General features: G+C 49.0%; 2 protein-coding genes and 1 pseudogene across 5 annotated transcripts in view; 2 read left to right on the plus strand and 1 right to left on the minus strand.

Moving 5' to 3' along the window:
* The window catches only part of LOC145537836 (arylsulfatase H), a 55283-nt gene that overhangs the window by 3296 nt on the left and 25879 nt on the right, over window positions 1-26108 (plus strand). The gene's annotated exons all lie outside the window — the stretch shown is intronic.
* Window positions 862-20087, minus strand: LOC145537834 (arylsulfatase L-like). The gene is made up of 11 exons (XM_081568743.1): window positions 19548-20087; window positions 13211-13255; window positions 11603-11752; window positions 9640-9761; window positions 9041-9163; window positions 6633-7056; window positions 5239-5375; window positions 4309-4443; window positions 3680-3842; window positions 2487-2608; window positions 862-1885 (listed from the first exon to the last, which is right to left on the minus strand). The coding sequence occupies exons 1-11, from the start codon at window positions 19670-19672 to the stop codon at window positions 1527-1529; spliced, it is 1905 nt and encodes a 634-aa protein (XP_081424869.1). The 5' UTR covers window positions 19673-20087; the 3' UTR covers window positions 862-1526.
* On the plus strand, window positions 13759-15234 carry LOC145537601 (homeobox and leucine zipper protein Homez pseudogene; annotated as a pseudogene).

The raw sequence follows: 26108 nt of genomic DNA on the forward strand, positions 1-26108 counted from the left end.
TCCAATCTCCCAATTTATCCTATGCACTCTTTACCCCTTGGTAAGCATGGTTGTTTTCTACATCTGTGACTCTGTTTCTGTTGTATGTGTGGGCGTGTGAGTTCATCGCTCAGTCGTGTCCGACTCTTTGCGACCCCGTGGACTGTAGCCCGCCAGGCTCCTCTGTCCACGGGATTCTCCAGGCAAGAATCCTGGAGTGGGTTGCCATTTCCTCCTCCAGGGGGTCTTCCCGACCCAGGCATCAGACCCGGGTTTCTGTTGTACAGATAAGTTCATTTGTATATTTTAGCACTGGAGGCTTATTTTTTATTGGAGAGTCATGACTTCCCGATGTTGGGTTGGTGTCGGCCATACATCAGCGTGAATCAGCCGTAGGTATACATACGTCCCCTCCGTCTTGAACCTCCCTCCCTGTCCCGCTGCTAGAGTTTGTCACAGAGCGCCAGCTTTCGCTTCCTTGCGTCGTACAGCAAATTCCAGCTGGCTCTCTGTCTTACAAAGGATAGTGCATATGTCTCAAGGCTACTGTCTCCATCCGCCCCGCCCCGCCCTTCCCTTGCTGTGTCCGCAAGTCTGTCCTTTATGTCTTCGCCTCCTTTGCTGCTCTGCAGTTAGGATCATCAGGACCGTCTTTCTAGATTCCATGTATGTGCATTCACTTCAGTTCAGTCGCCCTACTCTTTGCGACCCCATGGGCCGCAGCACGCCAGGCCTCCCTGTCCATCACCAACTCCCGGAGTTTGCTCAAACTCAGGTCCATGGAGTCAGTGATGCCATCCAACCATGTCATACCCTGTCGACCCCTTCTCCTATGTGCATTAATATATGATATGTGTCTTTCTCAGAGTCAAAACAGAAAGACAAGTACTGGATTCTTTTTTTTTAATTGATTTATCTTTGTAATTGAAGGATAATTGCTTCACAGAATTCGGTTGGCTTCTGCTAAACCTCAACATGGATCAGACGTAGCTATACGTGTGTCCTCTCCCTCTTGAACCTCCCTCCCACCTCCCTCCCCATCCCACCCTCTAGGTTGTTACTGAGCCCCTGTTTGAGTTCCCTGAGTCATACAGCAAATCCCGGTCGGTTATCTAATTTACATATGGTCATGTAAGTTTCCGGGCTTCCCTGGTGTCTCAGCTGGTAAAGAATCCGCCTGCGATGCTGGAGACCCGGGTTCAATCCCTGGGTCGGGAAGATCCCCTGGAGGAGGGCATGGCAACCCGCTCCTGTCTTCCTGCCTGGAGAATCCCATGGGCAGAGGAGCCTGGTGGGCTACAGTCCGTGGAGTCTCAGAGAGTCTGGCACACGCAGCGCAAAGTAAGTTTCCATGTTAGTCTCTTCATCCATCTCAGCCTTTCCTTCCCCCCCCCCAACCGCCCGGCACCGACCCCAACCTGGATTCTAGGTGAAAGGATTCAAGCCCCCACAAGCAGGCGACTTGACTTCACACCGATGTTTTATATTTGTTTGACCCCAGTGAAGGCCTGCAGGGGCTCGGGCAGCCGGGTTTCCCAGGCGGGCGCCTATCGTGGGTCCGCCTCCCGATCGCACCAGCAGAAGGGAAACCGACCGCAGCAGGGCTGTAGCCACGGCTTCCATGTGTTGTCCGCCGCGTCCAGCTGCAGCGGAACCGGGCTGAGCGTCCGGCGATGGGCCGCCACGGCCCGGGCGACGGTCTCCACCACCCGGTGGAACGAGGGCTCCGTGTCCGGCGTGAGGGCGTGGGCCTCGGAAGGGTCTCGGGACAGGTCGAACAGCAGCGGTGGGGCATGGTGGGTTACCCCGTCCCCGGAGCAGGGGCACACCGCCTGCCCGTAGCAGGCGCCCGCGCCGTCCGGCTGGAAGACGGGGGTCACGAAATGGACTTTCCACACTGCTCCTCCTGGAGGAAGGACGAGAATTAGTGGATTTAACTGAAGGTTAAGGACGGACGGTGGCGTGTTTGGGGCAGATGGGACAGGCGTGGGCTTCCCTGGTGGCTCAGACGGTAAAGAATCCGCCTGCAACGCAGGAGACCCGGGTTCGATCCCTGGGTGGGGAAGATCCCCTGGAGAAGGCATGGCAACCCACTCCAGTATTCTTGGGCTTCCCTGGTGGCTCAGACAGTAAAGAATCTGCCTGCAACACAGGAGACCCGAGTTCGACCCCTGGGTCAGGAAGATGTCCTGCAGGTGGGCATGGCAACCCACTCCAGTATTCTTGCCCGGAGAATCCCATGGACGGAGGAGCCTGGGGGGCTACATACAGTCCATGGGGTCGCCAAAGTGTTTGACACGACTTAGCGACTGAACAACCAGGAAACCATAGGCAAGCCTTCCCTTCTCATCAGGACAGGGTGATTGACAGCTAAAGGATGCTCTTGGGATCGGAAGAAAAATTCCGCCAAGAAGGAAGTAAGGACGCTCACGTGGAAATAAATGAAAGGCGTGAAGGAGCAGAAAATAACAGAGGGCAAGCCGGGACCCCGCATGCGGCGGACTCACGGTCGCGCTGGTGCCACCGGGCGGCGTGCAGAAAGCTCTCGCAGTAGTGCATGAGGAATTCGTGGTCCGAGTGCCGGGCGGTCCCCTGGAGCAGGGCCAGCAGGTCCCGGCCGTCCACCACCCTGCAGGCGAGAGCGAGGGGGCGGACTCAGGGCGGGGCCGCTGGGAGGCGGGCGGGAGCCTCTAGCGAGCACCCCCTGCAGGCAGCTGGTATACCATCCGCCTGCAGGCAGGACCTTTGGTTGGGAGATCCTGGCTGGTCCCCACTACCGGGGGCTGAAGCAAAGGTCTACCCAGCCTTATTCCGAATGCACGGATGGGCTAATGTCTGGGAAACAGCTGCTTGGTTCTATACGGATTGGAGCTTTAACTCTTTACAGAAATATGTGGTGTGCTTCCACAAGACCTGGTATCATTCCATAGATATATATAATAAAATAAATATATATGGGGCTTCCCTTGTGGCTCAGCTGGTAAAGAATCCGCCTGCAATGTGGGAGACCTTGGTTCGATCCCTGGGTTGGGAAGAGTCCCCTGGAGAAGGGAAAGGCAACCCACTCCAGTATTCTTGCCTGGAGAATCCCATGGACAGAAGAGCCTGGTGGGCGACAGTCCACGGGGTCACAAAGAGTCAGACACGACCGTGTGACTAACGCTTTCACTTTCATCATATAAATTAATGATGTATTCATCTGTATGTTGGCAAGTTTAAGAAATTATTTTATTTTCTTTCCTTTACTCCCAAATTTTCTATAATTTTGGGGGGGACCATGTTGTGCTGCGTGTAGGATCTTAGTTCCCTGACTAGGGATTGAACCCGTGACCCCTGCGTTGGAAGTACGGAGTCTCAACCAGTGGACTTCCAGGGAGGTCTCTACAATTCTTAAAGAGGAAAAAAAATGGAAACATCAAAAGTCCCTACCAGGCTACGCGAAAAGGACTCCCTCGTGACGAACTGTCAGTATCGGTGCATTTCAGCGACCATCGTCCTTATACTCCAAACGCTCCACTTTTAACTCTGGAGAAGGACATGCTGTGTACACCATAAAGCAGACATTGGAGCCCCTAATGATGAATGTTTTTCCAGGTACCGATCTCATGGGTGTTTTAGGCCCAACGAAATGGACAGTGATGTTTGACGCACATGTTGTCTGTACGCAAAGTGGAATTGCCTTCTCTGGGCCGGGCTTTACCTGTCCTGGGGAACCTGGCCGCCCGCCAGGTGGACCACGGTGGGGAAGACGTCCATCAGGCTGGTGGGCTCGTGGATCACGCGGCCAGCCGGCAGGACCCCGGGCCACCGGAATATCCCCGGGACCCGGATCCCGCCTTCCCAGCCGCCCATGCCTTTGCCGCCTGTGTTTAAACATGAACAGGAAAGAATGTGATTCAAAATCAGCGGTTACCTCCCTGGGTGACTTAACCCTTCTGTTTGCCTTAAATCACTCATTCTCTCCCTCTCTGTTTAATGACATGGTGACATTTAGCTCCTATATGGTCAGATTTTATTGTCCTTATTAATCTGGGTGTTAGTTTCCCATCATACTGGGGTCAGGATGTGACTGTCTCGGGGGACATTATTCTGTCCACCACTCAGGGGTCAGTATTTGGATATCCTTGGGGACATTATTCTATCAAACCACCTGTCTATAAAGGATGTGGACGTCTTTGGGGACATGATTCTGTCCACCATGGAGATCATTGGGGTTCTTCTGATTTGTGTGACTTTGCTTTTGTAAACTCACATTCCAGAGGAAGGGTTGAGAATTATTGGGAAGAGATGAAGACAGTAGACACACATCTGGGAATGCCTCACTCTCACCTTTATATATCCCATTCCAGCCACCGTATTGGTTGTTTCCAGACTGAGCCTCTAAGGATCCCCCATGATCCGATGTAAAATAAACAAGGGTACTGTTGGTCAACCCTTCCGTGTCCAAAGTATCAAGGATCTGGCCTGCAAAGAACAGATGTGTCTCAGGCGGTCAAAACAGAAGACAATCTCTCACCAAATTTTGGAACGCTTCATGAAAATGAGTCTTTAGTATGAAAGTATAATGAGTGACCAGTAATAGAAGTGTGGTATTCTAGTGGGTGTAGTCAAAGCTGTGGTTTTTTCCAGTACGGATGTGAGAGTTGGACCGTAAAGAAGGGTGAGCACAAAAGAACATATGCTTTCAAACTGTGGTGCTGGAGAAGACTCGTAGGGTTCTTTGGACTGCAAGGTCAAACCAGTCCATCCTAAAGGAAGCCAACCCTGAATATTCATTGGAAGGACTGATGCTAAAACTCCAGTCCTTTGGCCATCTGATGGGAAGAGCTGACTCACTGGAAAAGACCCTGAAGCTGGGAAAGATTGAAGGCAGGAGGAGAAGGGGGTGGCAAAGGATAAGATGATCAGATATCATCACCAACTCAATGGGCATGAATTTGAGCAAACTCTAGGAGATGGTGAGGGACAGAGGAGCCTGGTGTGCTGCAGTCCATGGGGTTGCAAAGAGTCGGACACGACTTGGAGACAGAACAACCAGAAAACATCTTTGATTGAAGATTGATACGTCTCTTTGTATGTGCCCCATTCAACCTCCAAAAAATTTTAGGAGAGCGATAAGGGTGCAGGAGACATAGGACAATGTAGTGAACACTTAAAAGTGAGGGAAAAGATGGTTATAGAGCAGAAAGAAGAGGGAGCAGAGATGACTATGAAGCAGGGGTTAAAGTGTTTGCACAGCGATGAAGAAAAGCTACTTACCCACCATCCAGTCCATCTCTTCTGTGTTGTCTCCGTAGAGCCCATGGGGACTCCTTCCACGGAAGTTCTCAGTTGTGACAAGAGGGGTGTGGACGTGTAAAAAGGACACAAAGAGGAGGAAAGGTCCTTGCCTGTTTCTGAAAACGGATACAACACGCCTGGCCTTATTTCTCAGTCACTTGTTTCTGTGGACCCAGTTGGGTTCCAGGGATCATCATTTAGGCTCCATTTTACCAAAATCGTCTTTCTGAGCCAGAACGATTTCACCGTGCGGGCTTCCCTGGTAGCTCAGTTGGTAAAGAATCTGCCTGCAACACAGGAGACCTAGGTTTGATCCCTGGGTCGGGAAGATTCCCCTGGAGGAGGAAATGGCAACCCATTCCAGTATTCTTGCCTAGAGAATCCCATGGACAGAGGAGCCTGGTGGGCTACAGTCCACGGGGTCGTAAAGAGTCAGACATGACAGAGCAACCAACACTTTCACTTTTTCATACCTATTGGGCAAGAGGAGAAGGGGGTGACAGAGGATGAGGTGGTTGGATGGCATCCCCGACTCAATGGACATGAGTTTGAGCAAACCCGGGGAGCTGGTGATGGACAGGGAGGCCTGGCATGCTGCCGTCCATGGGGTCACGAAGAGTCGGACATGACCGAGCGACTGAACTGAACTGAAAAAATCCACACTAATTTTTAACTTTTTTTGGCCATGCCACATAGCATGTAGAAGCTTAGCTTCTACAAAACATATGCCCCTGAAGCGGAAGTACGGAGTCCTACCCACTGGACCAGTAGGGAACTCTCTGAACTGGGTCTAAAACAGGAAGAGAGAGCAGCACATTTCAAATGACCAGTCAGTTGTTTCAGGGGACCCAGTTGGGTTCCAGCGAATGTCATTCAGCCTCCACTTTACCAAAAACGTCTTTCTGAGCCAGAACGATTTCACCATGCAGGCTTCCCTGGTGGCTCAGTTGGGAAGGAATCTGCCTGCAACACAGGAGACCTAGGTTTGATCCCTGGGTCAGGAAGATCCCCTGGAGAAGGGCATGGCAACCCACTCTAGTAGTCTTGCCTGGAGAATCCCATGGACAAAGGAGCCTGGTGGGCTACAGTCCATGGGGTCAAAAAGAGTCAGACAATTCACTTTTTCTTATACCTATTAACAAGAGGAGAAGGGGATGATTAGAGGATGAGATGGTTGCATGGCATCACCAGCTCGAGGGGTATGAGTTTGAGCAAGCTCCGGGAGTTGGTGATGGACAGGGAGGCCTGGAGTGCTGCAGTCCATGGGGTCGCGAAGAGTCAGACACGACTGAGCAACTGAACAACCACCTACCCATTTCGGAAGAAGGAGGTTCGGGATGCGTCTTCACCCTGAAGCACCCTTCTGCACTCACCTTTTGACGAAGGATGAGACCTCCTGGAGCAGGAGTGGCGTCGTCCTCTGAGAGCGCATGGGCTGCTCTGCGATGGAACGATTCCGCATCAGAAAGCAGTCCGCATGCGCGATCAGGGCGCCCACCGAACAGGAAGTGATGAAGAGCAGGAGGCACAGGACGGTCGACCAGATGACCGGAGTCCAGGAGGCTGGGATCAGGTGGGTGAGTTTCCCGACGGTGAGTGTGAGAGCGGCCAAGGCCACGAGCTGGACGCAGACGCCGAGTCGATGCTCCAGGACCACACGCTTCTCGGACAGTCCCCAGCACTCGCAGTCTGCCATCATGCTGAACGGCATTCCGTAGAAATGGTCGAAGCCGTGATTGAGCGGATGGTGGCAGTGATCGTCGGGAGACGCACAGTTGAGACCCAAATGCCATTTTCCTGGAAAACAGGCAAAAAAAAAAAAAGTGTGCGGGTGTGACAATGGTCCATGCATCCTTTGGTGAGTGGGTACGACGTGCTTGCCGAGTCCTGGGTTCTCTGCTGGGTGGAGGGATGAGGTCAGGATGCAGGCAGATGGGCAGGGGATAGTGTTTGCTGTAATTTCCCCAGGAACCTGGCCAGGTTGAGTCAATGCAAGGAGGAGCTTGTGTGCCCGCATTTCTGGTGCCTGTTGTAGCTAATCACCATCTCCATCTTCTCAGAGTCTGATCGTCCTTTGAAACACCTGTGAGTTGCCTGGATCTTGTTGTTTCTCAGTTGAGAACTCCATAAGTTTGCCAGCAAAGGTGCATCTAGTCAAAGCTATGGTTTTTCCAGTAGTCATGTATGGATGTGAGAGTTGGACCCTAAAGAAGCCTGAGCGTCAAAGAATTGATGCTTTTGAACTGTGGTGTTGGAGAAAGCTCTTGAGAGTCCCTTGAACTGCAAGGAGATCCAACCAGTCCATTCTAAAGGAGATCAGTCCCGAATATTCATTGGAAGAACTGATGTTGAAGCTGAGACTCCAATCCTTTGACCACCTGATGCGAAGAACTGACTCATTGGAAAAGACCCCGATGCTGGGAAAGATTGAAGGCAGGAGGAGAAGGGGACGACAGAGGATGAGATGGTTGGATGGCATCACCGACTCAATGGACACAAGTTTGAGCAAGCTCTGGGAGATAGTGGAGGACAGGGAAGTGTGGCGTGCTGCAGTCTGTGGGGTTGCAAAGAATCAGACATGACTTAGCGACAGAACAACAGCAACAGATTAGAACTCCATGTGGGCTGAAGTGGGAACCTTAGAGAGATTTTGCATCCTGCTGAAAATTTGTTACTGTCACATCTGTGATGCCTCCAATGCTGTCTTGTAGATGATTTGCAGTTATATTTCTATTTTTTAAATTTTTATTTCATGTTGGAGTATTATTGATGAACAATGTTCTGTTAGTTTCAGATGTACAGCAAAGTGAATCAGTGATACATGTGCACATATCTCTTCTTTTTCAAAATTTTTCCTCAGTTACATTATTACAGAAAATTGAGCAGAGTTCCCTGTGCTGGACAGCAGGCCATTGCTGGTTCTCCATGTTAAATACAGCAGTGTGTTCATGTCCATCCCAAACTCCCTGACTATCCCTTCCCCCATCCTTCCCCCTGGGAACCATAAGGTTATTACAGAGTATTGAGCAGAGTTCCCTGTGCTGTCCAGCAGGTCCTTGTTGGTTCTCCATGTTAAATACAGCAGTGTGTCCATGTCCATCCCAAACTCCCTAACTATCCCTTCCCCCATCCTTCCCCCTGGGAACCATCAGGTTATTACAGAGTATTGAGCAGAGTTCCCTGTGCTGTCCAGCAGGTCCTTGTGGGTTCTCCATGTTAAATACAGCAGTGTGTCCATGTCCATCGCAAACTCTCTGACTATCCTTCCCCCATCCTTCCCCCTGGGAACCATAAGGTTATTACAGAGTATTGAGCAGAGTTCCCTGTGCTGGACAGCAGGTCCTTGTGGGTTCTCCATGTTAAATACAGCAGTGTGTCCATGTCCATCGCAAACTCCCTGACTATCCTTCCCCCATCCTTCCCCCTGGGAACCATAAGGTTATTACAGAGTATTGAGCAGAGTTCCCTGTGCTGGACAGCAGGTCCTTGCTGTTTCTCCATGTTAAATACAGCAGTGTGTCCATGTCCATCCCAAACTCCCACTCTACCCCCCACCCCCACCCAATTTTTAAGCTTTTAAATCATAGTGCACCAGAAAATTGTATGAAATGCCAAATATGTCATTAAGCTGATATTTCTGGCACGTCTACTTTGCATGAAGCACCCTGGGTAGCGACATTCCAGCATGCACAGAGGTTTCTGTCCAGTGAGAAATTCTACTGTGTTCCCCAACTATTTCATTTGCAAACTTTTTAGTTGAATACTTAGAAAAGGTACATACCTATGACCCCGGTGGTATAGCCTTTAGCTTTCAGTATTTTTGCAAAAGTGATTTCACTGGGCGGGAGTCCTCCAGAGACCGCTGTCCACTGAAGAACACGCTGACCGTGACTGGAAACCATACCTTGGATCAATGGTGTTCAGAGAGATGGTACAATCAGACAGCACGTTTTATCATCAGTGCTATTGCTAAGTGTTAGTCGCTGAGTCCTGTCTGAGTCTTTGTGAGCCATGGACTGTAGCCCCCCAGGCTCCTCTGTCTATGGAGTTCTCCAGGCAGAAATACTGGAGTGGGGAGCCATTCCTTTCTCCAGGGGATCTTCCCGTCCCAGGGATCGAACCCAGGTCTCTTGCATTGCAGGTAGATTCTTTACCGTCTGAGCCACCAGGGAAGCCCTTGAACTGTGTGGTAAAATATGGTTAAAATAGGATGTTGTATATTATGTGACTTTGACCACAATAAAACAAAAACATTAAAAAAAAAAAAATACAGGGGGACTTGGAGCATTCTCCCGACCCTGTACTGCATAAGTCATGCCTGGTTAGTTACAGACAGCGTGTTCCTGTCCAGTGTGTGGTTAGACAGAGGGAAGGACCAACCTGATCGGAGCGGGTATCTGCCCGTTAAAAACGCCGCTCTGCTTGGGGTGCACACGGGGGCCGCGGCCAGGTGCTGGGTGAGTCTCACGCCGTCCGCCGCAAGGCGGTCGATGTTTGGAGTCCTGTGGAAGGGAACGTTAACTCTCTTAATCCTTAGCAAACCAACACATGGTTTGTTTTTCTTTCCATTAAGCAGAGTGACATCCTACTTGATAGAAAGCCTGGCAGTTTACCAATGAGTAACTCCCTGAGTTCCTGTGCGCACTCATTCAATTGTGTCCAACTCTTTGTGACCCCGGGGACGGTAGCCCACCAGGCTCCTCTGTCCATGGGATTCTCCAGGCAGGAATACTGGAGTGGGTTGCCATTATCTACTCCAGGGGATCTTCCCAACCCAGGGATCAAACCTGTGTCTCCTGCACCAGGAGGTGGATTCTTTACCGCCTTAGGAATGAGCAAAAGGCAGCAACTTTGCAGAGATGAGGATGGACCTAGAGGGTGTCATACAGAGTGAAGTGAGTCAGATACATAAAAATATCATACATGAACGCATATATGTGGAATCTAGAAAGATGGTACCAATGAACCTGTTTGCAAACCAGAAATAGAGACGCAGATGTAGAGACAAATGTATGGATAGCAAGGAGGGAATGGGGGGTGTGGTGGGATGATTTGGGAGTTTGGGATTGACATATAGACACTCCTGATACTATGGGCTCCCCAAGTGGTGCTAGCAGTAAAGAACCCACCTGCCCATGCAGGAGACCGGGGTTCGATCCCTGGGTCTGATCCCTGGGTCAGGAAGATCCCCTGGAGGAGGGCATGGCAGCCCACTGCAGTATTCTTACCTGGATAATCCCCATGGACAGAGGAGCCTGGTGGGCTACAGTCCATGGGGTCACAAAGACTTGGAGATGACTGAAGCGACTTAGCATGATACTATGTATAAAATCAGAAATGACTGACTTAGCGTGATGCTATGTATAAAATAGGTAACTAGTCAGAACCTATAGTCCAGCAAGGGGAACTCTGCTCAATGCTCCATGGTGACCTAAATGGGAAAGAAATCCAAAAAGAGAGGGGATACAGGTATACGTATATTTGATTCACTTTGCTGTACAGCAGAAACTAACACAACGTCGTAAAGCTACTATATTCCATTGAAAATTAATAACAACAACAACAAAAAAAAAAACAGTGGGAAAACGTCAAATGTCTCCCAAAACATCAAAGAAACATCAACTGCAGAATTGTTTTTCAATGTTTGACCACACCCCGCTGCCTGCGGGATCTTAGTTCCCTGAGCGGGAATTGAACCTGCGTCCCTTGCATTGGGAGGCGGAGTCTTAACCACTGGACCACCAGGGAAATCTCATCAACTGCCTTGTTTACCAAGCTTCCACACTGTACTACTGACGCTGAGATGGACCCAATACAACATCCAGAATTGAGAGCCAGGGTGACTTCTCACTTGGGACTCAGTCTTTTTTATTTATTTTTGTTAATTTTTATATGGGTGTAGCATTGATTCGCAATGTTGCATTAGTCTCTGGTGAACAGCAGAGTGGTTCAGTTATACTATATACATTCGAGCTGGCCTGAGTGCAGTGGGAAGAATGCAAGATTGAAGTGCTCTTAGTGGCTCAGTCGCGTCCGACTCTTTGCGACCCCATGGGCGGTAGCCCGCCAGGCTCCTCTGTCCATGGGATTCTCCAGGCAAGCATACTGGAGTGGGTTGCCATGCCCTCCTCCCAAGGGTCTTCCCGACCCAGGGATCGAACCCGAGTCTCCTGCATTGGCAGGCGGACTCCTTACCACTGAGCCACCTGGGAAGCCCGATACCATTCAAAGAAAGAATGTGTGCACAACTCTCTTCAAGTTTGAATTGCCTAGACCAAAGGTCAGACGGCTTATCGTGGACCTCTGCACCCGGGTGTCAGATAAGCCGGTCTCTGGTCCTTGCCTGATGGTGGTGTTGCCGTAGCAACCGACGTCTCCAATGCCGAGATCGTCCGCCATCAGAAGGAGGATGTTTGGCCGGGAGCCGGGTTGAGGGCCGCAGGCTGAGGGTTCCGGACCCAGAAGCGCAGCGACTGTGAAAGCCAGCCAGCTCCTGAAAGACAAGGGCCAGACAAGGCTGCGTGTGGGGTTCCATCTAAGTACCCCGCTTCTGCGGGCGGGAGAGCTAGGGCCGCTCATCCAGGGGACTTTGAGAGGAGCATCCCGGTACAGGAGAGTTTAAGTACATCTCTTAGGCATTTGATTCTTTCTTCTTCTTTAAAAAAGAAAACCCATGTAAACCCATGGCTGATTCATGTCAATGTATGGCAAAAACTATTACAATATTGTAAAGTAATTAGCCCCCAACTAAAATAAATAAATAAATTTATAAAAATATATATATATATGTTATATTACATTAAATATAATATAGATTAATTAAATCTATATTATATTACATATATATATTATCATCCCATTTCAGAGGAGTTTGAATACATCTCGTAGGCATTTGATTCTTTCTTCTTCTTTAAAAAAAATGTTATATTACATTAAATATAATATAGATTAATTAAATCTATATTATATTACATATATATTATCATCCCATTTCAGAGGAGTTTGAATACATCTCTTAGGCATTTGATTCTTTCTTCTTCTTTAAAAAACTATATGTTAAATTATATTAAATATAATATATATTTATTAAATGTATATTATAAATTATATTAAATTAATATTTATTATCATCCCATTTCAGAAGAGTTTGAGTACATCTTTTAGGCATTTGATTCTTTTTTCTTCTTTTTAAAAATATATGTTATATTACATTAAATATAATATATATTAATTAAATCTATATTATATGACATATAATATAGATATGTATTATCATCCCATTTCAGAGGAGTTTCAATACATCTCTTAGACATTTTATTTTTTTTCTTCTTTTTAAAAATATGTTATATTACATTAAATAAAATGTATACTAATTAAATGTATATTATATTATATATAATATATTATCATCCCATTTCACAAGAGTTTGAATACATCTCTCAGGCATTTGATATTTGTTCTTCTTTTTTTAGTTAAATATATATTATATTAAATATAATATATATATGTTATCATCCCATTTCAGAAGAGTCTGAAAACATCTCTTAGGCATTTTCTTTTTTTCTTTTTGTTGAAAGCAACTCGTACTTTTTTTAGATATTAGCATCGAATTTCAGAAGAGGTTGGATATGTGTCTTAAGCATTTGATTTTTCTTCTTTTTTTTCCTCAAACCCCATGGACTATACAGTCCATGAAATTCTCCAGGCCAGAATACTGGAGTGGGGAGCTGTTCCCTTCTCCAGGGGATCTTCCCAACCCAGGACTCGAACTGGGGTCTCCTGCACTGCAGGCGGATTCTTTACCATCTGAGCTCCCAGGGAACTCCAAGGGGCATTGATCAGTGAGTAACTGAGAAAGATCACTTTACTATCAATGGATTCTGAGAAACTGACCAGAAGAGACGCAGAGGCACAGAGAGACGATGACCGATTACAGACAACCCTGTCTTACCAAGAGTGTTCCAGACGTAACATGGCCTCTCTTTCCTTGTATTTCCTGTAAGAAATAGAAAGGTGCGTACTAACACGGGCAGCAGAAACGGAACTATTCATAATGCAGTAAGTAATATAATAATAATGCAGTAAGTAATATAACGACTCAGTGGTAAAAAAAAAAAAATCTGCCTGCAATGCAAGACATGTGGGTTCAATCCCTGGGTTGGGAAGATCCCCTGGAGGAGGGCATGGCAACCCACTCCAGTCTGCTTGCCTGGAGAACCCCGTGGACGGAGGAGCCTGGGGGGCTACAGTCCATGGGATGGCAAAGAGTCGGACACGACTGAGCACGCAGGAAGTCCTGTGAGGCCAGTCAGCTTAGGGCACTGAGTGTAGTCAAGAGTTTCAACAACGAGAGGGAAAAATTTGATTCTGCCAATAACATGTGGCAATTACTAAAAACCCATCAAGGGAACTCGCTGGAGCAGGGCTGGGCTAGACGGGCGCAACCCCTCTCTCTCACCCTGGAGGCCCCCTGCCCTTCCTCCCCTTCCCCCCGGGCCCATGGTGCGAGGCTGGGAGCCACCGCCCGGGCTGGACTGCGCTGTCTCTGGAGGGCACAGATGCCTCCTATTAAAGAGGCCGGCCATCTTCATAGCTCCCCTGTGGGCCTCATCTGCCTCCCTCCAACCTCTGAGGAGCTACAGCTTGTGTGGACCCAAGCAGCCCCGACCGGTGAGCTGGACAGCAATGAACACTTGCTCCAAACCTTCAGCGCCTTCCCCATCCCAGTTTAGCAGACGTTGCCCTTCTTTGCCTACGCTATGGGCTGCAGATGGAGAAAGTCAAGACTTGGTTCGTGGCCCAGCGCCTTCGCTGTGGCATTAGCTGGTCATCTGAAGAAACTGAAGAGACTCGAGCCCCAGTAGTCTACCGTCGGGACCAACTCCATTTCAAACCCCTGCTCTCTTTTACTCATCGTGCAGGCGGCCCCCAGAGGAAAGGCCACGGAGTCACCAGAAAGCCAAGGAGCCCCTGGCGGTGCCTGGCAGTGGGGCATTCCCCCGCCAGTCGCAATTTTGGCAGGATCATCAAAGCAGTGGCCTCTCTAAGGAGCAGGCAGGCAGGGGTCCCGACCAGTCACACAGCCTAGGTTCTCCTTCCTGGAACCGCTCCACAGCTGTCCCCCAGCCCCGTGCTCGGGAGAAGCCCCCACCCATCTCCTTACTCACCAGTAGTTGTAAGAAGGAGTCAGCATCTAATGTGACTCCTCCTCCTTCCTCTGCCTCTTCTTCCTCTTTCCAGGGACTGGCTGATGGAGCTCCTGCCACCTCTAAGCCCCTCCAGCCACTGTGGGGCTGTGCCCCACAGCCCCTGTCACCCAATGAACAGGCACTGCCCCCACAGCTGGAGCCAGCCTGGCCCCAGGGGCTAAGGCATAACTCAGCATCAAGGAGGGTTGGCCCTGCAGAGTATCTTTCCCTAGACATGCAACGCCAGCGAAAGACCAGGCACAAAACCAAAGAGCAGTTGGCTATCCTCAAACCGTTTTTTTCTACAGTGCCAGTGCGCACGGCATGAGGATTACCATAAATTAGAGCAGATCCCTGGTTTACCTCGGCCTGAGATTACTCAGTGGTTTGGTGACACACGCTATGCCTTGAAGCATGGGCAACTAAAATGGTTTCGGGACAAGGCAGTAAGTACCTGGTGCCCCTAGCTTCCAGGATCCAGCAGTTCCCACAGCACCACCTTCAACCCGCTCCTTGAATGAATGGGCTGAGACACCGCCTCTGCTTGAATCCCCCGCCCACACCAGACATACAACCCTTGGAGAGGGACTGGGCAACCCACCAACAGCTCCGGGAAACGGATATCCCTCAGCGGAGTCAGGCATCAAGGCTTAGCACCCAGCAGGTACTGGATTGGTCTGACTCTCGATTACCTGAGCCAGCTGAAGTGGTGGTCTGTCTAGATGAAGAGGAGGAAGAGGAGGACCCCGACCCCGATGATGACCAGGACGTGATCATCCCGGACTGAGTGGGAGGCTGGGGGGGGCGGGGAGATCTGTTACTAAAAGACAAAGCAACTTAGGAACTGTTTAAACAAAAAAACCACATTTTTTTTTTTTTAAACTTACCTTGCGGCAAAGAACTGAAAAGCTCTGTGTTCTTGACGGTGGGGGACAGGGATATAGTAAGGGTAGACCAGGGAGGATGACCATGGAGGACAAAACGAGGTGGGGATCTGATGGGCAGAAAGCTAGGCCTCCAGTCTGAATGAGGGGCTTGCTACGGGTCTGGGAAAAGGCTCCTGCTCTTCCCCTTTCTGTCCTACAGACAGGCTGGGCTTTGGCCCACAGCCATGCAGCTCTGGAAAGGAGGAGTAAGGTCTCTACTACGTCCCCAGTCCCACCATTTCCCCCAAATATAAGGCTGCCTTGCACCCCTTTTCTCTCTGAGCGCAAGTTCATGCATAATGCGGCTAAGAATCTCAGCTATGTCCCAGTCAATCACAAATACTTCCTCTCCTCATACCGGCTTGACTTTATACGTTTTCCTGCTGCTTTATTGAATCACACAGGGAGCAGGATGTTTTCATGTCTGATACTGGGACCACTATGCCTTGTACCTTTCCAAAAATCCCCATTCCGTCCACGGTTTGTCTCAGGGTAAATCCTTCCCCTGGAGCTTGTGAAAAAGTTTAATAATTGGGTGGAGAATAATTTAGACTGGATATTTATTGGAGGTGGGAATTAGGGGAGACGTCCTTTTAAAAAAGTAGAATTATAGATTGCAGAGGGGTAGAGGAGAGGGCATGATGTCTGCTGTTCAGAAGGACAGTGCAGACAGATTCCAGGTTTGGTTTTACAAACCTAACACTCCCTCCTGCCTAGTTTGACGAAACTGATTTTTTAATCTTTTTGGTGTTGGTTTAATCTGTGTCCAGAAAAGAGACTTTACCCCCTGTTTATAATATCTGTCTTGGGGACAGAAGTCCTTATGTTTTAGATGCAGCTTAGGACAGAGGGGGTGATTGCTTTTGAAGCCCCAAAACAGACCACATTTTCTCCCTTGCGGTGAAAGTTCCCGAGGCGTTCTGGATTCAGGCATGGCTGCTGGAAGCCTGGTTCGGTCCAGATGGACCTTGAGTCCCATATATGGAGCAAGGAAGCATGGTTTCCCCTGGCGGCTCCATGGTTAAAGAACCCACCTGCCAATGTAGGAGTTGCAGGTTCGATCCCTGGGTCGGGAAGGTCCCCTGGAGGAGGAAATGGCAACCCACTCCAGTCTTCTCGCCTGGAGAATCCCACAGACGGAGGAGCCTGGCGGGGCTACAGTCCACGAGGTTGCAAGCCTTAGATCTGACTCAGAGACTGAACAACAACAGCAAGCAAAGCCGTGTTTCCTCTGAAGGTTCTAGAATCCTTGGACCTCACCCAGGTTGTGGTTTACTGCTCCTGTTTGCACAAACTCGGGAAGCCCTGATTGCCTTTTAATTGTGGTAAACACACATTAATTAAAAATAAAAAAGATTCGTATGGAAGATCGTGTCATATCAATATGAAATTCCTTCCCTAGTGGCTCAGTGAAAAGAATCCGCCTGCCAATTCAGGAGACCTGAGTTCAATCCCTGGATTGGGAAGATCCCCCGGAGGAGGAAATGGCAATCCACGCCAGTATTCTTGCCTGGAGAATCCCATGGACAGAGGAGCCTGGCAGGCTACAGTCCATGAAGTTGCAAAAGAGCCGGACAGGACTTGGTGACTAAACAGCAGCAAACAGACATCACAGAATTTCCCGTCTCCATCATTAAGCGCACAGCGCCGTGGCAGTGAGCACAGTCACATCATTGTACAACCGTCCCCTCTGCCCGTGTTCGGAACTAGTTTGTCTCCACAGACCGAGACTCTCTCCCCATGAAACACTCTCCTGCCCAGCCCGCTCCCCCAGCCCATGAAGCCCAACCTCCTGCTTTCTGTCTCCATGAATCGGATGAGTCTATGCTGCTTATATCCATGAATCGTACAATATTTGTCCTTTCCTGTCTGGCGTATCTCACATAGTGAAATGTCCTCAAAGTTCACCCACGTTGTAGCCTGTGTCAGAATTCCCTGACGTGGCTAAATGATATTCCATTGTGTGCATGGACCACATAATCTATATATGCAATATTTTGTCATTGTTTAATTGCTCAGTCATATCCAACTCTTTGCAACCCTGTGGGGGCCATAGCCTGCTAAGCTCCTCTGTCCATGGGATTCTCCAGGCAAGAATACTGGAGTGGGTTGCTATTTCTTTCTCCAGGGGATCTTCCAGACCCAGGGATCCAACCTGGGTCTCCTGCATTGGCAGGTGGATTCTTTACCACTGAGCCACCAGGGAAGCCGGTATATCCAGTATTTTTTTTTTTTTTAATGAAAAAGGCTACATGGAAATTTACATTACTATATGTAACATAGATAGCCAACGGGAATTTGCTGTATGGCTCAGGAAACTCAAACAGGGGCTCTGTATCAATCTAGAGGGGCGGGAGATGGGAGAAAGTTTCAAAAAGGAGGGGATATATATATACCTATGGCTGATTCATGTTGAGGTTTGACAGAAGACAGCAAAATTCTGTAAAGCAATTATTCTTCAATAAAAAATAAATTTAAAAAAGAGAGAATGAGTCAGGATAGCATGTGGTATGCTACTATCTGCAGCAAACAATAATAGGAAAAGGGAAGTGTTGCGTTAGTCGCCCAGTCCTGTCTGAATCTTTGTGACTGTGGACTGTAACCCACCAGGTTCCTCTGTCCATGGAATTCTCCAGGCAAGAATACTGGAGTGGGTTGCGATTTCCTACTCCAGGAAAAGGGAGGAACACGTTTATTTGTTTGTCTACAAAACCATCTGGTGACAACAGGTGCTTTCTACAGATGAGCGGCAGTCGTGTTCCTTGGTGTGAGACTCACTCCTTGGGCTAACCTTCTACTTCTCTTCCCCTGGATACCCAATAAAGATTGAATGTCAACGAGTGACTGGGTGACATTATGTGTAGTGAAAATGCCGGTCCCTGGCAGCCTCTTTGTGGCCGTAAGGAACCATAAAGACATGAGGGAAGCCAATTTTGGCTCTCGGCGGGGGGGTGATCAGTGACCCTTGATGTGGCATGGCTTTTGCAGTGACCCTGAGCTCTGCTTATGAGTGGAAGAGAGCTTGGCTTGTGTGGCCTGCGTGGTGGGTGGGCTTCTGAGCTGGGGGCATCGTCCTTCTCCCAGCTGAGCTGTCCCAGGGGAACCGGAAGATGTTTAAGGGGGTAACCTTGCAAAGTGTAGGTGAATACATTCCGGAGATAATACAAGGGTCAAAGTTATTAAGAGACTAGACCTTAATTGTTCTGAACACACAAAAAGCAATGGAAACTATGTCAGGCTACAGCAGCGTTGGCTCACACTATCGCTATCTCGACGCAAGCATATTGCAACACATACGTGTATCAAACTGTTGCTTTGTACACTGCAGACTCTCACAATGTTATCTGTTATTTTCTGTTGTTGCTGCTGCTGCTGCTAAGTCGCGTCAGTCGTGTCCAACTCTGTGCGACCTCATAGACGGCAGCCCACCAGGCTCCTCCGTCCATGGGATTTTCCAGCAAGAGTACTGGAGTGGGTTGCCAGTGCCTTCTCCGATCTGCTATTTATATCTCCATAAAAAAAAAAAAAGATACAGAAAAAGAGAAAGAAAGCCCTTCAGTGAAATGGTACCTATAATTTAGCCTTTGATGCTTTTCCAGGGAAGAAGGAATCGCAAGCCCCTGGGATTCTGGCCACCCTCCAGAGCCTCGGGCAACACGCCTCTCTTCTCCACTATGCTCCAGGCTCCGTTCCCAAACCCACTTCGGTTTTGAATCTCAGCATCTCTTCAGTGCTCAGTCCCTCACGCTCAGAAATCTCTTAGCATCTGAGAGATCTACTCTGCAGAGCATTCCTCTGTTTTCAACCCTGTAGACTGTAGCCCACCAGGCTCCTCTGGCCATGGAATTTTCCAGGCAACGATACTGGAGTGGGTTGCCATGCCTTCCTCTCGGGGATCTTTCCGACCCAGGGGTCGAACCCAGGTGTGGCAGAGTCTTTACCGTCTGAGCCACCAGGGAAGCCCTCTCTCTCACTATTTAATTCTACAGTCCTTCCAGAAACCCAGCCCCGAGGCAATATCTGACATGGATATCTTTGTTTTCCTTTTTTTGAAGGAAATTTGCCCTCCAAGTACAGCCAGACTCAGGAGTGGTGCCAGGCGGCCACGTGTGGCCTGAGGGTCACCAGCCGGGCTGGCTGCTGCTTGGTGAGCAAATCAAGAAAAGCGGGTTACCTGCAGGGCAGGCTCGGGGCCCGGCCAGCCGAGGTCAGCGGGCGGCGGCTCATCCGGAGACCCGGCCGCCTCGGTCCTCCTGCCGGCAGGAGATGTGATCTCAGGCTCTGACCCAGGAGGTCCATGCGGTCCACGCATGTGCGGCTGATTCCTTCTCCGTAGTTAACAGCGGTCCTGCCGAACCAAGTTAGGTTGTGAGCGGGCTCAGCAAGCCTTACAGTCTGCGAAATAGCACAGAAGATCTTCTGTAGGGAGGGTCTGTCGTCCGTCCTTTTTTTTTTTTTTTCCGCCTGTGGACAGAAGATCTTCTGTGCTCCTTGAGAGATGGTGATGCTTGCCAAGGGATCTCCGAGAGCAGGAAATCCTGAGCCTTTTCATTCGCAAGTAGGGCTGGACCGCGTCCGGCACATCGCTCAAGTCACACGGGGCGTTTGCTGGCCCCTGTCCCAAAGCAGGGAGGCGGTTGCCTTGAAAATACGCCCTTGCACAAGTCCTGAAATGTCGTGTGCTTTCTGCCTTCTCTCGCGTCCGCTTCCGAAATGGAAAGACCGAGGACGGCTCTGAGGAGGCTTTAACTCCTCCTGTGTGTGCAAACAAGGCTTGATCATCCGACACTGAAGGGCGCAGAAAGAGTGCCTCCCACCCCTTGCTGGTTTTTAGCAAGCCGTTTTATGTCTCCTAGAAAGCTATTAATCAGATAAGGGAGACACCTCAAAGCTGAAGGAGTTTCACCAGACCCCTCTCCCACAATATGCATTTTTTGAGATAGCTTAGCACGCGGCGTGTCAATCCCCAGGCATAAAACAATTGATAGGAATACTGGTTTGTTGAGCTATTATCAGCCCAAGGTTTGAGGAAAGAAAAAAAAGAAAAGTTCATTTTGAAGAAAGGCAAATTCCAAAGCAAATGCGTAGTTTCATTCGCGTCGCTTAAGACAAACGTTTCCATAAGAAAAACGCATTGCTTAGCTCAGGGTTTGAGCAAAGTTAAGTTCAGGTGGATCCAGGTGTCATTATGGCAGCAGAGAATTTGTCTCCTCCTGCTGCTTAAGGGAGAGAGAAAAAGTGTCTGACACTTGCGGCCTCTTTCCTTCGTTTGGAGACCCCTGGCCTGTTACCCTCTCAATAGCACGACCATCTGTGTACACTCCTTTTCAGCGTCATGCCATTTTTTTTTCTTTTCTGTTGACTAGGGGAAACAATTTTCCATACAGTGGCAGAACATATATTTCTGTTTTTTTTTTAATCAATTTTTATTGGAGTAGAGTTGATTTACAGTGCTGGGTTAGTTTCTGCCGTACAGCAAACTGAATCAGTCATTTTGTTGTTGTGCAGTGGCTCAGTGGTGTCCAACTCTGCGACTCCATGAATTGCAGCACGCCAGGCCTCCCTGTCCATCACCAACTCCCGGAGTTTGCTCAAACTCATGTCCACTGAGTCGGTGATGCCACCCAACCATCTCATCCTCTGTCGTCCCCTTCTCCTCCCGCCTTCAATCTTTCCCCGCATCAGGGTCTTTTCCAATGAGTCAGCTCTTTGCATCAGGTGGCCAAAGTATTGGAGTTGCAGCTTCAGCAGCGGTCCTTCCGATAATACGACTGTTGTGTGTGTGTGCTAAGTTGCTTCAGTCGTGTCCGACTCTTTGCAGCCTCGTGGACTGCACCCCCCCACCCCCCGGCTCCTCTGTCCACAGGATTCTCCAGGCAGGAATATTGGAGTGCGTAGCCCCTCCCTTCTCCGGGGGATCCTCCTGACCCAGGGATTGAACCCGTCTCTCTTATGTCTCCTGCACTGGCGGGCAGGTTCTTTACCACTAATGCCACCTGGGAAGCCCAATGGGACTGTTATCACACCCCGGAACTGGTGAAAACTGAGAAGGATGAGGATTGAACTTCCTTATAGCTGGTTGGTCCACTTTGGATGCAGGTTTGTAGGACAAAAAAAAACCTACAAGCTGGAAAAGCTTCGGTCATGACAAGAGTGGACGTACCCTGAGTTGCTCATTCAAACCCCTAGACCAGCCGTTTTCCTGATCTTTCTGGAAGGTGCTGGCAGAGTCTGGGCAGAAATAGATGGTGACTGCCACCTGGCTGCCAAGTGCAGTAAAATAAAATGCATGTTAAACTCAGAGATAGGAACACGCAGGATGATGCAAGTAAAATCTCTTGTGCTGTGGGCTGTCTTCTCAGTCTGCTGATTGTGTACATACCAGTTTTTAATTCCGATGAAGTAAAATTTCCCTGTTTTCCCTATCTTCTGCTGCTTGAGCTTTCAACGTCATAGCTAGTTCAGTTCAGTTCAGTTGCTCAGTCATGTCTGACTCTTTGTGACCCCATGAACCGCAGCACGCCAGGCCTCCCTGTCCATCACCAACTCCCGGAGCTTGCTCAAACTCATGTCCGTCGAGCCGGTGATGCCATCCAACCATCTCACCCTCTGTCTCACCAACATAATAAGACTTTAAGAAAGAGTGGAGATGCCCAGGAATACGTGCAGTGATAGCATTTCTAGAGGAACGTGTGACTGAATCTAGCAGAAAGGGTGTCTGGGTGCCATGAAACCACCACCTAAGTATGCAGCCCACGGCCCTCAGCACCCACAGAGACGTGAAAGGTCCATAACATGTTTTCAGACCAGAAGAGGCTGAAGCTCTCCTTATTACACGTCTGCCCTCACTTTCCTGCTTTGAATGTCCGGCTGGAGTCCTTGCTTAAGTTTTATAAAAAAAATGTCAACATTCTGAATTCCCCTTTGCCATCTGTGTACATTTGGTACCACGCAAAGGGCTTCCCTGGTGGCTCAGTGGGAAAGAATCCGCCTGCAGTGAAGGAGATGAGGGTTCGATCCCTGGGTCAGGAAGATCCCCTCGAGGAGGGCATGGCCACCCACTCCAGTATCCTTGCCTGCAGAATCCCCATGGACAGAGGACCCCGGCGGGCTACAGTCCATGGGGTCGCAAAGAGTTGGACATGACTAAGGGACTAAATAGCAGCACCACTTGAAAGTCAGCGATGCCTGATTCCTTCCGTAAATAACTATGTTCGCAGCAGTCTCGACAGGTCATGTTTAGATATAAAAATAATTGGCGGATTTGAGCAAAGCCCAGCCTGGGCACTTAATACGCGTTTAATTATAATCATGAGGACAGGAGCTCAGGGCCGAGCGAGGCATTTGGACTTGCAGGAGCGGCGTTCACAGATGCAAGGAGCTTGGGGGGACAATTCGTCTCGAGTGAGTGGAATAGTTTAACTTGACGATAATTCAGCTTGGGGGATGCTCATATTTTTATCTGGTCAAGGGAGAGGGAGAGACTTGAGTGTTAGTTTCATCAAACTCTCTGTCTCTCTCTCTCTCCAATTCTGTCTGTCCATCTCTTCGTCTGTGACTCTGTCTTTCTCTCTGCATCTGTCTGTCTCTCTCCCTCTCCCTCTGCCCTTCACACTTTCTGCAATTTTAAATGTGTGCAGATACGGGATCATCAATATGTACTACTTTCTCTGGCTTCTTTCACCTAGAGTATTTATCTTTCAATCCGTAAATACTGTTATCTCTATGAATGCTTTGCTCCTTAAAAAAAAAAATATAACCATCTCTGAGTACTATGTATTCTAAGGATTTCTGGCCGCCCCAGAGTTGATTGAGTCATTCACCTGTGGGTGGACACGGGGTGTCCAATCCTATTTTTATGTAGTGGAGTTTACATGTTTAATAATTTTTTTCAGAGGTGCTCTTAATGAAGGAGGTGACTTTGGCCACCTCTTTAAAGACTGCTGAAAGTTAACGATGGTTTATAAGACTGTATTTGTGTGTGATGTGTCAGGCTGCTTGAGGCTTCCTTGGTGGCTAAGATGGTAAAGAATCTGCCTGCAGGAGACCTGGGTTCAATCCCTGGGTTGGGGAAGATCCCCTGGAGAAGGGCGTGGCAACCCACTCCAGTATTCTTGCCTGGAGAATCCCATGGACAGAGGACCTTGGTGGGCTACAGTCCATGGGGTCACAGAGAGTTGGACACAACTGACAGACTGACACTTTCAGTTTTTCAGCTTCGTGCATTGATAGATCTGAAGTCCAGTTGCCTCTTGCCCACATACCTACGTTTAATAACACTCTACGATAAAATTTGAAAAAAAAATAGCAGGCTATGGGGATGGGGTGGGGTGACGAATACGGGCTTAGTTGGGGCAGCTTCTTGGTAGACAGGATCTTCTTGATATTTCTTAAAATCTGGAGTTGATAAGCACGGTATTTTGAGGCAATAGGCGTTCCCTTAAATCGTGAAGACAACTTCCCTAACTGTCCATTTAACAAACAGATTTTGTTCCTTGGCTGTTAGGAAGGACTTTGCAGTGGTGCCTACGAGCACCCACTGTAATTCTTTTTTTTTAAAATTACTTATTTTTTTTGGCTGCACTGGGTCTTTGCTGCAATTCAGTTCAGTCGCTGGGTTGTGTCTTTGCAACCCCATGGACTGCAGCACGCCAGGCTTCCCTGTCCATCACCAACTCCCGGAGCTTACTGAAACTCATGTGCATCGAATCGGTGATGCCACCCAACCATCTCATCCTCTGTCGTTCCCTTCTTCTCCTGCCTTCAATCCTTCCCAGCATCAGAGTCTTTTCCAATGAGTCAGCTCTTCACATCAGGTGGCCAAAGTATTGGAGTTTCAGCTTCAACATCAGTCCTTCCAATGAACACCCAGGACTGATTTCCTTTAGGATGGACTGGTTGGATCTCCTTGCAGTCCAAGGGACTCTCAAGAGTCTTCTCCAACACCACAGTTCGAAAGCATCAATCCTTCGGAGATCCTTACTGGAGGTCAAAGATGGCCCTAGGAGTTGGACACACACACACACACACACAGGATTGACTCAGACACCTCACACTGCACGCTGATCTTCAATTTACCAGCCTCATGAAAAGTCTTTTAAACCCTGTGATCCCCAGGTCCCTCTCCCGTAAAACAGAGCAGCTATCATTAACCCCTCGAGGCGAGCCAGGTAAGGTATTTTGAGGACCCAGTGGGAAGCCGTGTGTAGCAATGCCTTGGGGTTGAGAAAACCCTATAAACTGTTTGGCGGTGTCATTAATCTTCCCTACCTGTCATTTGGTCTGTGGGGTGGGTGCTCAGCTGACAGAACCTCGTTGATGTGAGGAACTGAAAGCATCCCAAGGCAAGGGGATACCAGACTGTATCACTCTTGGGACTCTCATAAAACGGTGCTAATTACAGCTGCCCCACACACTGTTCTGGGGGGAATGAATCTGGCCAGTGAATGAGCGTGACCCCCAGGTCTACACTGTTTGTCCTTGTGCTTTCCAAGACGAGAGGCATGGGTGGTCTACCCTGCTCGCACATCCGCCGTCCTTCCTAGAGAAGCTCACGGCAGTTCTCACGCAAACACTTACTGGACGGCTGCCTGCTCGCAGGTGACCTTTATTTTAGAGGCTCCAGATTGAAGGGTTTTGTTGCTGGTGTTACTTGAGAAAGTTCTTTTATTAACGTTCTTGCCTAGGAACCACAGGGTCGCTTTCTCCTCTTTTTATTGTGTACCATCCAGAAGGTGACTGAGCCCCGAAGGAAGTCGTTACTACTAACTGGTGAAGAGCACTTAGAATGGAACCAAAGATTTAAGTTAGAGGGCTTCCCTGCTGTGGTGCTGGAGAAGACTCCTGAGAGTCCCTTGGACTGCAAGGAGGTCCAACCAGTCCACTCTAAGGAGATCAGTCCTGAGTGTTCATTGGAAGCACTGATGCTGAAGCTGAAGCTCCACTCCTTTCACTATCTGATTCGAAAAACTGACTCATTTGAAAAGACCCTGATGCTGGGAAAGATTGAAGGCAGGAGGAGAAGGGGACGACAGAGGATGAGATGGCTGGATGGCATCACCGACTCAATGGACATGAGTTTGAGCAAGCTCCGGGAGTTGGTGATGGATAGGAAAGCCTGGCGTGCTGCAGTCTTTGGGGTCGCAAAGAGTCAGGCACGACTGAGCGGCTGAACTGAACTGAACTGAACTGAACTGGTGGCTCGGATGGTAAAGAATCTGCCCGCAATGCGGGAGACCTGGGTTCGATCCCTGGGTTGGGAAGACCCCCTGGAGAAGGACATGGCCACCCACTCAAGTATTCCTGCCTGGAGAATCCCGTGGACAGAGAATGCTGGTGGGCTACAGTCAGTGGGGTCGCAAAGAGTCGGACACAACTGAGCGACTGAGCACATATATTTAAATTAGACCTGAATCTTCGTGCCCACGACTTCCCCCTTGCCCTGAAACCTATAATTTAGAGCTGCAAATGAAAACCAGAAAGAAGCTAGACTACTTTAAAAAAAACAAAACAAAACTCATCTACCCTCCTCAGGAAACTGCATAGACAATAGAATATTCTCTAATGAAAGTATATCTTTCGGAAAATAAAGGTACAGCTTAGAATTTTGAAAAAGAATCAGTCACGTGAAAAATAAAATTCCTGGGTTAGATATCTAAGGGGCAGCAGCCCCTTCTTGCAACAACCCAGGAGAGCGTGGTCTGATTTAACTTTGCTTTTTGTTCTCGAAGGTCTC

Source organism: Giraffa tippelskirchi, chromosome Y (assembly GCF_054371585.1).
Source record: "Giraffa tippelskirchi isolate mGirTip1 chromosome Y, T2T-mGirTip1v1.2.pri, whole genome shotgun sequence".
Classification (NCBI taxonomy): Eukaryota; Metazoa; Chordata; class Mammalia; order Artiodactyla; family Giraffidae; genus Giraffa; species Giraffa tippelskirchi.

Coding starts and splice junctions, on each gene's coding strand:
- LOC145537834 (XM_081568743.1), bottom strand. CDS start 19,672: ATGGACCTCCTGGGTCAGAGCCTGAGATCACATCTCCTGCCGGCAGGA. Junction 13,256..19,547: donor GCCCCGAGCCTGCCCTGCAG/GTAACCCGCTTT, acceptor TATTTCTTACAG/GAAATACAAGGAAAGAGAGG. Junction 5,376..6,632: donor GTCTCATCCTTCGTCAAAAG/GTGAGTGCAGAA, acceptor ATCCGTTTTCAG/AAACAGGCAAGGACCTTTCC.